Source organism: Chroicocephalus ridibundus, chromosome 9 (assembly GCF_963924245.1).
Source record: "Chroicocephalus ridibundus chromosome 9, bChrRid1.1, whole genome shotgun sequence".
NCBI classification, from domain to species: domain Eukaryota; kingdom Metazoa; phylum Chordata; class Aves; order Charadriiformes; family Laridae; genus Chroicocephalus; species Chroicocephalus ridibundus.
The window spans coordinates 43,060,279-43,074,277 of record NC_086292.1 but is presented as its reverse complement, the minus strand read 5'-3'; the positions used below and the strand labels follow the sequence as shown (position 1 = coordinate 43,074,277).

Sequence of the window (13,999 nt, the reverse complement as noted above, 5' to 3'; positions counted from 1 at the left end):
TCTAATTCACTGCCTTGGGACACAAGAGGGTTTTTATTGCAGCAGGTGAACAATTACTAGTACTTAGCTGTCAGGTGAGAGACTCCTTCTTCCCCCCAGCTACAGAACAGCCCAAATACAGCATATATGTCAGGAATATACAGAAGGCGGCACAATATACAGGAATATGACGGCACGGACTGGTCAACCTGATCATTTCTCAGCCACAGCCAGCCATCATGGAAAGTTCGGCCAGACTATTACCGCTGTTATTAATTAGTTTCTATCCTGAGGGAGCAACCTATGCCAGATTTGCTCCTAATTTAAACTGAGGGAACTTACCCAAAAAACGTTTTATCCGGTCACACACAGCGTAGCCCCCACTGAGTGAGCATGCTATTATGAGAAAGCAAACTGATATAAATATAGCACAGTGACAGTACACACTCTGCAGCTATTTCCTCTGCAAAACAGAGGAGAATGAATCGGTAAGCTGCTCAGACAGCTTTCTGCTAAGGCCACTGGAAATTGCATTGATGACATCAACAAAAAACAAACAGTTAAAGACAAATCTGAGCAAATAATTCTCAAGCAACATTTCAAAACGCGGAGCCTGACCTCCTCTCAAGTACTCACAAACCTGGGAAGCCACGTACGTTTCCACTAGCTTCTTCTCCATTTATATTCATTCACAGAATACATTTTTTCCCTGTTTTTTTTCCTGTTAGCTTTCATTTTTACTAGCCAAATTGACTGCAAGTTGATGTAAGAATTAATCATTCCATATCTGAAAACCTACTTGTGATGGATAGGCCGGGACAGGGCAGATATTAAACTTCATTGTTGGTATGGCTGATCGGTTGAGTGCGCATACACACGCACTCTTCTGCAACCCAGAATTCATACGTAGAAATTCAGATTATGATTTTCACAGCTAAAGCCAGTAAAGCAAAAAACCCCAAAATGCTTGTGTTTTTTTTTTTTTTTTAAACCCTACATGTAGAAAGGAACATGCTTAGAAGCACATGTCTGAAGGAAAAATAATGAAGCTGCACATAGTAAGCAGAAATCATTTTCTGGCAGTATACTTCCAGCTACAGTTGAACTGCCAACTTTAAAGAAGTTATTTTAGCATACAAGATGAATGTATGTGAGGAACAAAAAGAATCACTCTTCTTAGTCCTTCTCTCATGCCCCCTCCTCCACCCTATTCTCAGACATGAAGCATTGCTTAAAAAATGCCCATGGAACAGACTGAAAGAAGTTGCTGCTTCTCTATATAGTTATTTATAATAGATAATCTTAGAATCACTCTTAATTCCAGCTCATCATTTATGGCGTTGGCAAAGTTGCTCCAGTGAATTTAGTCTCATTATTCACCTTCGGGTTGTACAGTATCTTGTATTTTATGTATCATCCTGTTTTATCCAGTGGATCCCTCACAAGCACTTAACAAGCCCAAGTGAGGATGAATAATGACCCAAGGAGAAAGCTAAATGCTGAAATACTATGATTTTACAGCGAGTTACAGGAAAACATGGACACACTGTGAACATGCAGAAGAAGGTCTTTACGTAAAGTAGCAATACATCCCCGAATGCCATAGCATGCTATATAGTCTTTCCCACAGGCCTCTGCGCTATCCCAAGACACTGAACACCACTCAGAAAGTCAGCAGGGACTGTTGAGCTTTGCTGTCTATTGTCATACCCCAGCTGCGTTCAGTTTTGCTTGGGAACTTGATAAAAATGTCTTTGCAAAAAGAATAACTACTAATGGGATCATCCATTCAGTTGACAGCCAAGACAAAAAAGGGATGACAGGACAAGTGCACAGAGTTTTGGTTACTAGAAACTACACTATCACATTAATGGATCACATTAATGGCAGCACACACTTCACTGATATATTGCATTGGAGCCATTCATCTAGTGACAAGTCCTGCAGAAAGAAGAATGAGCCAAGCTGGTCAGTTTTTTCCAAAGACAACTTCACCCACAACATCCTCTTTAAACCTGCTGGAGGGGAAACTACTGCTGAAACCCATGAGTGCTTTACCCCAATAACAGAGATGTTTCACTGGGTAATTGAAGCCAAATTTCATATCTTAACCATCTGGAAGAATTTTGCAACATGATCACCAGCATTATGAGTTCTACTTCAGGCTCCTCATATCTCAAAATAGACCTCACCAGCTTCCGTATCCCATTCCGTTACAGGGATCACATTATCTGGGGTCCTGCCACAGATGCTGGGTCACAGCACCTATTTCATAACAGGCACTTCCTTGCTAAAATGTGATGGTGGTAGTGACAAGACATGCGTCTCCTCTCAGTCTCCTTATACTCCCATGATCACTCAGACATAGACAAATGCTCCGGAACAGGAAGGGAACTAGGGCATCTTGGGGGGAAAAGAAAATAAAATCATCATCACGTATGCCACTTGGAAATTCTTCAGCTAAAACTCAACCACAAGCAACCAATATCAGAATTTAAAGCAATCTCCGCAAACACAATAGAAGGAATGAGCATCTTCCTAACCATTCAGTAACAATCACCATGGCTGTCAACCTTTACCGTTGCTACAATAAAAGCAAGTATCACTGTGTTTCCCTGCTGCTTACAACCGCCTGGCGTAGAGACCCATGCCAAGTTACCTTCACAAGCACAGCAGCACATGAAGAAGAGGCCTCAAGGCATCTCTCCCACTGGCATCAAACAGATAAAACAAGAGCGAGATGCCGGCTCACAAGGAAAGCCTTCAGTCAGAAGAAGTTCAGAGAGCCTTACCTATGTACAGGGAGGAATCTTTCCGCCTCACGTGGTCGTCAATGTAGGAAACTCCCAGGGGCTGGACAGGGGTAGCACCAATGCCCAGGAGAACCTGTGCTCCAATGAGCAGCAAGTACATCATGTTGGTAGCAGTCCTATTCCTGCAGATAAGGTCCGGGTCTGGTCCCTCATCGCTGGTGGACCCGTTGGCAGCACACACATCCCTCCCTTCAGCCCCCCAGCGTATTTCTCCTGATTCATATTCATACTGGTGGGTCAAAAATTCAGGCAACGCGGAAAGGAGGGCACCCAAGGCCATGACTATCCCTCCACATCCTATCAAGCGTGGCCGATGTCCTCGGGCTCCGAAGTAGCTCACGAAGAGGATGAGGGCCAGGTTGCCAATCTCGAAGCTGCTGGCAATGACACCCACGTCAGCACTCTGGAGGTTGAATCGTCGCTCCAAGGTGGTTAAAACACTCACCTACAACAAAGAAATCCAGAGAAAATTACTGAAAGGGAATACAACTTGCCTTCTGTCCTCCCCATATGTCCTGCTAAAGCATAAGTTTCCTTGACTTTTCCTTGGAGCCAAACACCTACACATCAAGGACATCCAAATCGCAGCATTGTAATAGTTGACCTCCAAGCATGATCTGACTATTCAAATACAGCCACATCAGAAGGTCCTAATACCAAGTGACATCTCACAGCCTACCACCTGCCTCAGCACATGTTCATTTCCAAATTCTTGCGTACACCAACGTATATTTTGGGTGCCTGCAGAGACCCACGACTCCACAATTGGTTATCCTCTCTTCAGGCTCCCTTTCTATTTGAATGCACAGCCTTCATGCCGCAAACACTGTCCCGCAATATCAAGGCACAAAACACAAAGCCTCGCATCATGCTGGGGACCCAGTCTTTCTCTTGGAATGAATCGCAGTTAGCAAGTAGCAAAAAAACTTGCGGATAGTTGGCTCGTACATCAGCACAAAGCCATCAAGTTAGTCAGAGACAGTGATGCACAAATAGGCAATTTGGCCAGCACAGAAGGTTTCTATTAAAGTACATAAATAAAATGCTGATCAAGGGGTTTAAACTGTTTGTGGATTAGTTAATGACTGGGATTGTCACTTACAGAACAGTTTTGAGAAGACGGGACAATTAAAGTTTACATAGAAGATTTAAGTCCACCACGACGAAGGAAAGATTTAACAAACAGTGGTTATTTAACACAAAGAGAGAAGCACATGAATAGTCTTCAAATATTTAACATTGCTGTAAAACCCCCTGTCCTTTGTATTCAAAATGGGCAGGACAAGAAGTGACAGGTTTACACTGCAGCAGAGACCGTTCAGGTTAAATACAAGGTGGGGAGAAACCAGACTTTTACTGGTGAAGACTGTGAAGCACTGAAATATGCTGTCTGGAGAGGCTGCAGAGGTCTTTAAAAAAACACAGACCAGCATCTGTCAGGGAAGACACAGGTATGACTGATCTTGCCATAGGGCAGGAAAATGAACCAGGTTGAGAGCTCTTCCAGTCTTGATTACGTGGTGCAATGAAACACAATGTGGATTTTCTTCAACAGTCATAGCACCAATCAGAACACAAAGATGAATCATTAGGTACCCCACTCGCTGTCATCCCTGCCCAAGGGAGAAAACTCAGCGCGTTCGCATGTCTACAGCAGTGTCCTCCTCATACAGGGGGGAAAAAAAAAAATAACAAAAGAAATTCTGAACATGTCGCGGAAATGTCAAAAACTTTTACCTTGGATAAAAGACTATCTTCTTTTTCAGATTGCAAAAGATTAAGATATTTAAAGTTGTCCTAAAACAGGCAGGTTTCTGTATTCAAAAAAACGCAATAAAGGCCTCAGAGCAGAAGGTAGCCCCTGGATAGAATAAAAATAGCCTCCCACTGGAGGCGCTGAAAATCTTTGCTCGTGAAGCAGGACCCAGTCTGACCGACTTTAAAGTATTCTGACAGCAGCTCTTCTCCGGGGGCAGTTAGTCTCTGCTAGGGTACACCAGGGCATAGCTGGACAAAGACAGCTCCATAGGCAACAAAATGGAAAAACGGAGACAACCCACTTCTGCTGCTTTGCATAAGCAAAAGCTCCGAAACCTGACCCTGCTAAGTGTCCACGTCAGATCTCCAAAACTGGACTGTTTTCATAATTTTTGAAAAGTCAGCCTTCATCCCATACCGGCAGTTATCATTTCAGCCCACTGCTGTAATTCTCCACCATTAAAGAGATAAGAACTGAGCAAGGCAAAAAAACCCAAATGACCCTAAAAATCAAACCCTATGACTGAAGACAATGTAAGAGCAATAATTCTTCCCCGAGCCGAAGCCAAGTGAAGATGTCCGTGTCAGAGGGAGAGGAGACAACTACTTTATCTGAAACACTAGGTGCGGGTACCTGTTGGGATGAAAGGGCTCTGCAATTCACCAGGGGAAATGGTGTCCTCTTGTGCAAGGGCACAGCACAGCCTGTCCCTGCTCCAGCGACCTCGGCCATGCTGCTCAGTGAGCAGTGCTCAAGCACACATCTAAGAGCAATGTCATTGTTCCCAGCTCCCAGGGGCAACAGAGCTGAGCAGATGGGGACAGACACTGGTGGTACTAGAAAACGCTATGCTGGTATTTTCAGAGCAAGGTACGCCAAGGTGGAGGGACACGGACCACACAGCAAACACCAACAAACTCTAAGTGATGCAAATCCCTTGCTACGGGAGCCCTCCTTCACACTACTGCCTCCAGCACGTCCGCGAGGAACATGGCTATAGTTGAGGCCCCACTAACACCGACTTTGGCAGAATGGGGAACCTCTCCAAGATGAGCATATAACTCTGAGCCTACAAAATCATGTCCATGGTGCTCACTTCTGAGCTGTACCTAGACAGGAAACTCATAATGACTCATTACAGCTGTGTAAACTGAGGCATAGAGAGCCAAGAATTAATGAGAAAAGTACAGTCAACAAAATTCATTTGTGATGGAATAATTTAGGCTGGAAGACGGAAAGCCAACAGAAGTGATTTCCCAAGGCCAACTGGTATTAACTAGCTTTGGAAGTCTCTCCCACATTTCGACCTGGTTGCCAAATTTTAGTCTTTTACCATACATATAGACAAGTGGCTAGAAAGCAGGATGTCATTTGGAAATGCTTGCGTGCCTCACCTTTCACAGGTTAGATTTTGGACAGCTGGACTTCAAATAAAAAACTGCACCATTTCTAAGCGCAATTCACAGAGACAGGGACGGTAAATTAACGACGACCGCAGGAATTAAACCCAGAAGTCCCAATTCTCATTCGGCTCTTATTTCAGTGGGACTTCAGTTGTTCTTTTCTTTTTGTAGAAAGCTAAATCGCTCACAATAGGGAAATAGAGTCTCACCATCCCCTAACAGTTTCTTGCTTTGCTTTGGCAAAGAGACTTGAAACAAAAGGAGGAGGAGAACAGAAAGCAAACTCCAATCCTCCTGATAAAAGCAGGCAGGAGTTCTTATTCCTCTGGCCAGACCGCCCTGCGTTTCCCAGCCTGCTCCTTCTGGCTGTAGCACTGCCACCCAGTGATACCCGCCCTGTCTTTATTAAGTGGGGTACGGGGTGCAGGGGGAGGCAAGTGAAAGAACAAAACTGTCACATCAGCCTTGAGCATCCAGAGGAAAACATCATCGGAGTACAAAGCCCTGACGCCAGCATCAGCAGAGTAGCCTCCGAAACACTGACAGTCATGGGGGGGGGGGGGGGAGCGGGCGAGAAAAAATATCCCAAAATAAAAATAGGGCTGAGAAATAAACTGTCAACATGCAGATTTTTGGCCAGAGAGCACCAGGAACACAACTGCATTACACCTTGGGTGGCTGCAGCCCAGACAGCACAGCCCAAATTCTTGCTTTGACATTGGCTGTGACCTTAAACACACAGGCCGACTACAAAATCGGCATTAGCACAGCAGAGATGTCACCTGCATTTATTCAAAACAAACCTCTGTCCACAGCCAGAATCATTCTCCCACCCTCCTTCGTATCTCACCTTTACAGGGCTTCCTGCATATAAGGCATAATCTGACTAAATACTTGCAGTTTGCACGTGGGATGCTCCCGGTGCCCTTGTAACTTAGGTAACTGCCCATATTCCCCAGCAGATAAGCCATCACCGCTCCTAGACACTAACTCTATTTATCGAGAGTTACATAAAATGTTGCAAAAGACACGAGAGCTCCCTGTAAAATACTGACGTCATGCCAAAAGGCGGCAAGGATTATGAAGAGTCCTTGTGTGCTGAGGCCAGGTTGAGCATTCGGGAGCGCAGCCCACGTGGATGCTGGTTTAATAGCAGGGACGCGGGGAACGGAGTGGTGCGACAGCACGGCGTCGGCGTCAGATGGACAACCTCCTGCTAAAACACAGCGGGGAAACACCAGGAGCCCACGTTATTAGCTGTGAAGCTGCTATTTCCTGGCTCCTGTCAATTTGCACGGCTGTTTTGCCAGGGCTGGGAAGAATAGATTAAGAGGATATTCAGTTCAAAAGGCTTCTAACCTAAAATGAAAACAGTTACCAGGAAGCTATTACAACAAATCAGTAAAATTCATGCAAACATGATTCATGGGCCAAGTGGCTAGGAATAAGACACGCACGTGGTTTGACCCCAAAAAGTTAGTGGTGTGTAACCACCCACCGCACCGGACAAGTCTGGAGGAGACATGAGAGGACGGAGGCAGAGACAGCGTTGCGTTTGTGGCCACGATGTTGGGAACAGCACTGAAGCTAGAGTTTTGTACAGGTACATGCCTGTTCTAATGACAGCTCTACCTTGCCTGCTATTCTTATGTCCTCGTGTCCGTCCTGCAGATCAGTTCTCCACAGGTCATTAAGGCTCTCACCAGCAAAGTATTTTAGCTGCAGCACTGTACACAGCCCTCAAGCATGCCAGGCTCGTTGCCTTTTTCCATGTCGCAAGGCCTCCACCACCCCTTTGACAGGAACTGCCTTTCTGTCTCTAACTGCATCCTCTGTTTCCAGAGGGATTCCCATTTCACCCACTCCAGGCATCTCCCACGCAGTTTTTAAGAGCAGCTTCGCTACGATTTAGCTATGGCATTACAGAGATCAACAGGGCCACGTGGCTGGCGTTTCTCCACGAGTTCAGGATCCTTCAGACTAAGTCTACAGCAGATCACTCAACTGGAGCACCGAAAACTAAATCAGGTTGGGCATCTTGTTCATGCAGAAAGCAAGCCTGGGGATCTAGAAAGACCATGTAACGCAGCCTCCTGCCTTTTTGTGAACACACCGCCTAACATACAACAACAAAATGTAATTAAAACTATGCCTGCACTATCTCCTCTTCTTACAGAGCCACAGAAGTCTGCACACATGCGTTTGGTGATTTCAAAGACTACCGCTCACAAAGACCAGGGCTAAAGGGGCCTCTTAAGTCCACCCTAAAACACTCTTCAATGATTGAAAAAGGAAAATGATCTCACATAATGCACACAGTGACAAATGACCCACATCAAATAAAAAGAAAAGAAATCAATCACCACCTTAAAATTCTCCAGCCAAAGCAACTTATATTGCAACCCCTGTAACTAAACCCAGGGAAGCTTTTGCCATGCCATTCTGGACTCATTTCAATAATACATACTCACATTCATCATTCCTGTCTGCCCCAGATCTACAGATCTTAGCATTTCTGAACCAAGGTAAATTTGTTCTCTCTATAAACTGTTGATTTTATATTAATGCTCAGCAAAAACGCAATCCACAAACCTGCTTCACACTATTGACCCACTTTATCGCTAAGAAACGAACTGAAGGCTGGGGGCACCATTATGGAGTCAGAGACACAGTGCACTGAAAACGAATATCATATTGTTCGTATCTCCAATGATCAAGTCATATTCACCCACAGAGTCTACAGATAAGTTCATTGTATTAATAATACAGGGTTATATATAGAAAACATTGACTTTATGCCTGAAGGGCTTTTTTAAAAGGGTTCTTTTTAATGTAAAATACATTTTCTCAGGTATGTGGTAAGAGATTGGACTTGAAGAGACATGTCTACAGTGCTACAGGGTGTAAAATAATTGCCTGGCAACTATGTTCCCAAAGGAAAACAAACGCAAACCGTCTCCCACAGTCTCCATTACAGAGCCGGGAAAGACAAGATTCCTTGATGCGCCAAAGCAACCATTCCAGAAACAAAGCCACTCTTCCACACGCCTCCCCCCGCTTCTTCAGATGCCACCTCATCCTCTCTTCTGGCAGCCACGTGGGATGGAGCAAAGGGCATCCCAGAGACGGAGGCAAGCTCTGCTCCCCGTAGAACCGGTACTCACGGGCTCGGTCCCCGTCGTCGCCCACCCTCCCAGTGACACCACAGCCACCAGGCTCAGGCTTCAGGCCCAGGGGAACGATGGTGATGATCTGCTTTGAGGTTTTTCTGCTCCGCAATTCCAGCATTGAGATGATCAGTTGCGGTTGTACCCAATTTTTTTTTGAAATACAGCCAATTCCCTTGGCATCTTGCCCACTCCTTCCCTATCAGATGGCTGGGAGGAGGGCAACAAGCTTAATACCCCGCGCCCAGCCCCAGGCCATCAGCATTCCTTTCTGCTCCCCACCCCACGGAAATAGTGAGGGCATCGGGACCTCCCATCTTGGGCTGCTGATCACTTGTGTCAACACCATTCCTGGTCCAGTAAAGTCAGTGGAAACTTAAAAGATGTTCTCACCGCAGATGCCGACACCCGTGCGAACATAAGGGAAAGCCAAAAAAAGGGTGGCGACACAAACACACCCAAGCTGGCTCTGCTCAAGGTCTGGAAATCATCTCTGCATAGAAATTTGCATTCACATGACAGCGATAATAGACGCCGCAGCTGAACCACTGCTGAGAAGTAGGGTGTTATTAGCTTGGCTGTTGCTGCGTGTGCGTATGCTGTTTCTAGGCCAGCACTGGAAAATCTGCAAGTTACAGTACTGGTGCCACGGGGAGTTTGCGGCTCGGATCTATGCCTCACTGGTGTGAAAAATTCATTTTATATTTTGGTGACCAGCTCTGAGATTACTGACACGGTCCAAATTGAGCACACATTCAAGGTCAGGATTTTCAGCAGCCTGAGTAGAAAGGGTATCCCACCGTGCAGCAAGAGAAACAGCACACCCTGCTCCTGGTCAAGGCAAGACAGACATTTTTGGAAACCCCCTTTTCTCTGGCACCACGCAGAAAACTTTTATGCCATCTCTTGTACCCCAGCATGTATCTCCTCCCCACATTTCACTAGTCGCAGCATCCTGTGCCACTTGCCATGCAGGGCACAAAGCAAGCGTGCCCATGTGCCACCCTTTGCGGGGTTACGCAGATGTGCCACAAATGCTCCCAGCGATGCTACGTGCTGCTGCGTATCACAAACGGAGCAGAGAAGAGTCGGCACCCACAGAAGATATCCTGTTTGGTCAGGAGTTGATACACCAGTGCAAAGCCACAGTTTGTTTCAAAAGAGCTTAAAACAAAAAAAAAAAGGTCATGTGCCTCTTGAAGTTCAACAAGTGTATTTTCCACTACTCTAGCGAAACTGGGATCCACGCTGATCAAATATACAAGATAAAAACCCAACCTCCGATCCAGGCGATCATTGCAGCAAACAGCAATGCAGCCGGGCTGCCATTATCTTCTGCACTTGCTTCCTAAAGATCCCGCGACGGGACACAAGGCACTGACCCTCTTTCCCAGCCTCCCCGGAGAAGGAGCTCTGCCCCATTTAAGAGAGGTGCGAACGAGAAGACCATCAGGGGTGCTATTTGCAGCCAACCCCCTCTCACCCATCACGGAAAGTTAGCGTGAGTCATCGACCGCTTGAAATAGACCCAGGTAGAGAGCACCAGGCCACACCGAACCTCCTACCAAAACTTGAAAGGCTTTTTCTGTTGCTCTGAAACAGACGTGCATCGCGGCGGCGATGATCTGCATTTCTTTTTTTTTAACCCTTTGAAGTCCCAATCTATGGTGATACTATCACAACCGCAGGCTGAGCGTCCACGCAAGTTTTGTACCTCCAAGCCTGCCGTTCAAGATTCACCTCGCAGTGTGAAGGCAGGTGATATTTTAGTCTCTGACGAGGCACCTACATAAATACATCCAGTGCCAGAATCCATTTGTAGCCTACACTGGTCTTTAGTAGCACACATACAACAAAGGTAGTGGATATTTGAATCGTTATTTATTTTTAAATGTTATGGCATTTTCCCTGGCAGCAAAATAATGCATCATAAGCATGCAAAAAAAGAGCACAAACCTCAACCCTGTAACTGCATTTTTGAGTGCTTTAAAAACCGTAGCACAGAACAGCGCTGCCGGCACATTTCAAACCCAGAGCATGAAGAATTCCACGTGGAATAAGCGTGCAGCAGCAGGAGCTGGCGAGCGGGAGCAGCCACTCAGCTCTGTCAGAGCAAACAGCCCAGGGAAAGCAGCCGGAGCATCTTTGACGCGTTCTGAGATCGATCTCCCTTTTTTCCTGTGGACAGCAAGTAGGTGCACAAAGCCAGATAAAGAGGAATATAAACTGTATACCACTTGAATTTAGGCAGCTACAGCACCAAAACCACTCTTGGCCATATACAGGACTGGCAACAAGATTCACGGGCCCAGGACTCTGCAAACAAGGCATCGTCGCCCTGGGTTCACTTCCAGCGGAGAAGAAGAGATGAAACTCGTGTCTCTGGAAGACTCTTTAACACGAAAAATGTCAGTTCCTATGTACTATCAAAGCACTGGAGGAGCAGAATCCTAAGCTGTCACGCTGCAACACCCTCACTTCTCCACCTCCCCAAATCACTGCAAGTTTGCTTGTTTAGCTAATAAAACTCTTCCTAACACAACTCTTCTATGCCTGCAGAGAAGGCTTTCTACTATAAACAGGGCTACTCACCACAGCAGAAACCATAATGCAAGCCTGACAAGAAAACCTGTCATACAAAGGACTTCATGTTATCTCAGGGTACGATCAAGAGCTGATTTCAGGGCTAAGGGTTACATCCGAGTTAACACCACGGTGCAGACCGAGGGGCCCGCAGAGCTGGTTGCAGAAGGGTTCCCAGCTGCCAGGCACGAACCAGGGCAGAAGTGGCACAGGCAGGACACTCTGAAGCAGCATTAATAAAAGCTTTGATGGAAGCCGAATTCAGTTTTCACGGTTGGAGGACAACGGTGATTAAATAAAGGCTATATACCGAGAGAGGAGGGTTTCTGACAAGTCCTACTACTTTTCTCCTCATCTGCTCTGGCTCTGCTGATATCTCTGCTGCTCCACTCCCTACCCAGCAGCAAGGATGCCTGGCTACAGCAAATGGGAACTCAGCTTAGGGAGAAGTTGGAAGGTATTTCTCATCAACCAGTCCATGAAATGCTTTAATTTAGTAAGTCTTGGGAGGAAGGAAGCCACTAAAAAGGGAACCAACAAAATGGCCACATTGTATTGTCAATCCACAGCACTTCGTAACAACTCAGAAAAGAAATACCAAATTACCGTAAGCATCTAAAGACGGAATTAGGGTCTCTCCACCACCTAACTAGCAACACCCCGAGCTTGTCCCAAAGCCACATGAGCTACTTGCTGATTCCCATCTCACAGCCTGCAGCCCACACAAGAGCTGTCCGTGTCATCCTGCTTATTTGCTAAGTAACACCCTCCTACAAAGCTGTTCACAAACGACTCATTTTTCCTTCCACGTTGTCTCCGTGCAGAGCCAAGGGTACAAACAGGAGCTGCTGCCAAACTTCCCGCTGAAGAACGGGGCAGGTTGGGAGACCAGCGCAAGGGGTTCCTGGTGTAGACAAGTCAGGGCTTGAAGGTGATCTTCAGTCTATTCCCACCTGAGAACCTGGTTATTATCTGCACATTTGCTGCGTGAAGAATGGGGGATGGAAGTCATAGAGGGCATACTTGTGACATTTGCATGTTTAAGTTTGGTAGTCCTGAGGGCAACACAAGCAATATTATTTTATATCCTGTACCATCACATCATCTCCCCATTTTGCCACTTCTCAAAGGCAGCAAGCCCCTTTCCTCCTGAACAGAAGGCAATTTACGACTGTCTTTTAAAATAACACATACAAAATAACCTACAAGGAATAAAAAAATTCTTATGGTTAAAGAAAAATTAAATGGGAGATCTAGCTAGAACTTGCAGACTTGTCATAATCTCACTTTTCTCAACGTGTTCCCTGCAAAATGGAGATACAGGCTATGAGATGTCTCACCAGATGATGGGAGCTCTGTTCCTTAGGATTCACTATGAAGCAAGCTATCAAAAAGCCAATGAACAAATGCATCTGCTGAGGCCGTACACACAGATGGCTGAATTTCACCCCTGTGTCCGCAGGATTAACAATAAACAGTGTCAGAGACAGGCACCAAACAGCAGCTGATGGGGTCCCCTCATTGTAGAATCACCAGACCCTGCAAAAATTCAGTAAGCACATGCAAGAAAAACAAGTCACCATCTCTTCTACTTATCCACCGTAGTCTGACATGAGCAAAAGTACAATATGAAAGAGGTTCCCATGGAGGACCACTGCTCCTATAGCAGGGACACACCAAATTCTGGGTGGAATCCAGAATTCAGGCACTGCAGAGTGGGAATGTTTTTTCATTCAATGTTCAACACCAAGCCAGAGATATTCACTAATCAATTGGTTAGTGCAGCCAACGTGAGAGCTATCTCTTTTCTCTTTGTACTTCCCCAACTTCTGGTTTCTCTTAACCCTGATTTTGCAGGTGCGTGACAGGCCAGCCAGGACAAGAGCTGCACACATGGCTGCAGTATTCCCACCACCAGCGGGAATCTGTCACATGTCACCTCCAGGTGCATTGCTCAAAGCCATGCTAAGCTTCACTGGGAGATACACAGCAAGCAAAGGGAAATGAAAGCCATATGTGTGAAACCAAGGAAGGCAAAGTCCCGGATATCTCAGCAAAGTGTCCCACGCAGCCCCTGAGCATGGGTTTCTCAAACTGGGAGATGACACTAGTCGACCTGTGATGGAGAACAGGGATTAGTCCAGTCCAGCTTGCATGGGGGAAGCTGGAAAATTGGCACTGCATTAGCCTGTCTGCAGGTTACGTGAACTGAGAGGATCTGCTGGTGGAAGGCTCATTCTTCATCCAGTCTCGCTACCTGCTATGCTAGATCTTTTGTTTTCTTTGACCCAACCC

The 13,999-nt window shown here is 46.0% G+C and overlaps 1 protein-coding gene across 1 annotated transcript in view; it reads right to left on the bottom strand.

Annotated features, from left to right (window-relative positions):
• The window catches only part of SLCO3A1 (solute carrier organic anion transporter family member 3A1), a 148,914-nt gene that overhangs the window by 121,108 nt on the left and 13,807 nt on the right, over window positions 1–13,999 (bottom strand). The window contains exon 2 of the mRNA XM_063345935.1: window positions 2,772–3,237. Within this exon, the coding sequence (XP_063202005.1) occupies window positions 2,772–3,237 (466 nt within the window). The remainder of the gene's footprint in view (window positions 1–2,771; window positions 3,238–13,999) is intronic.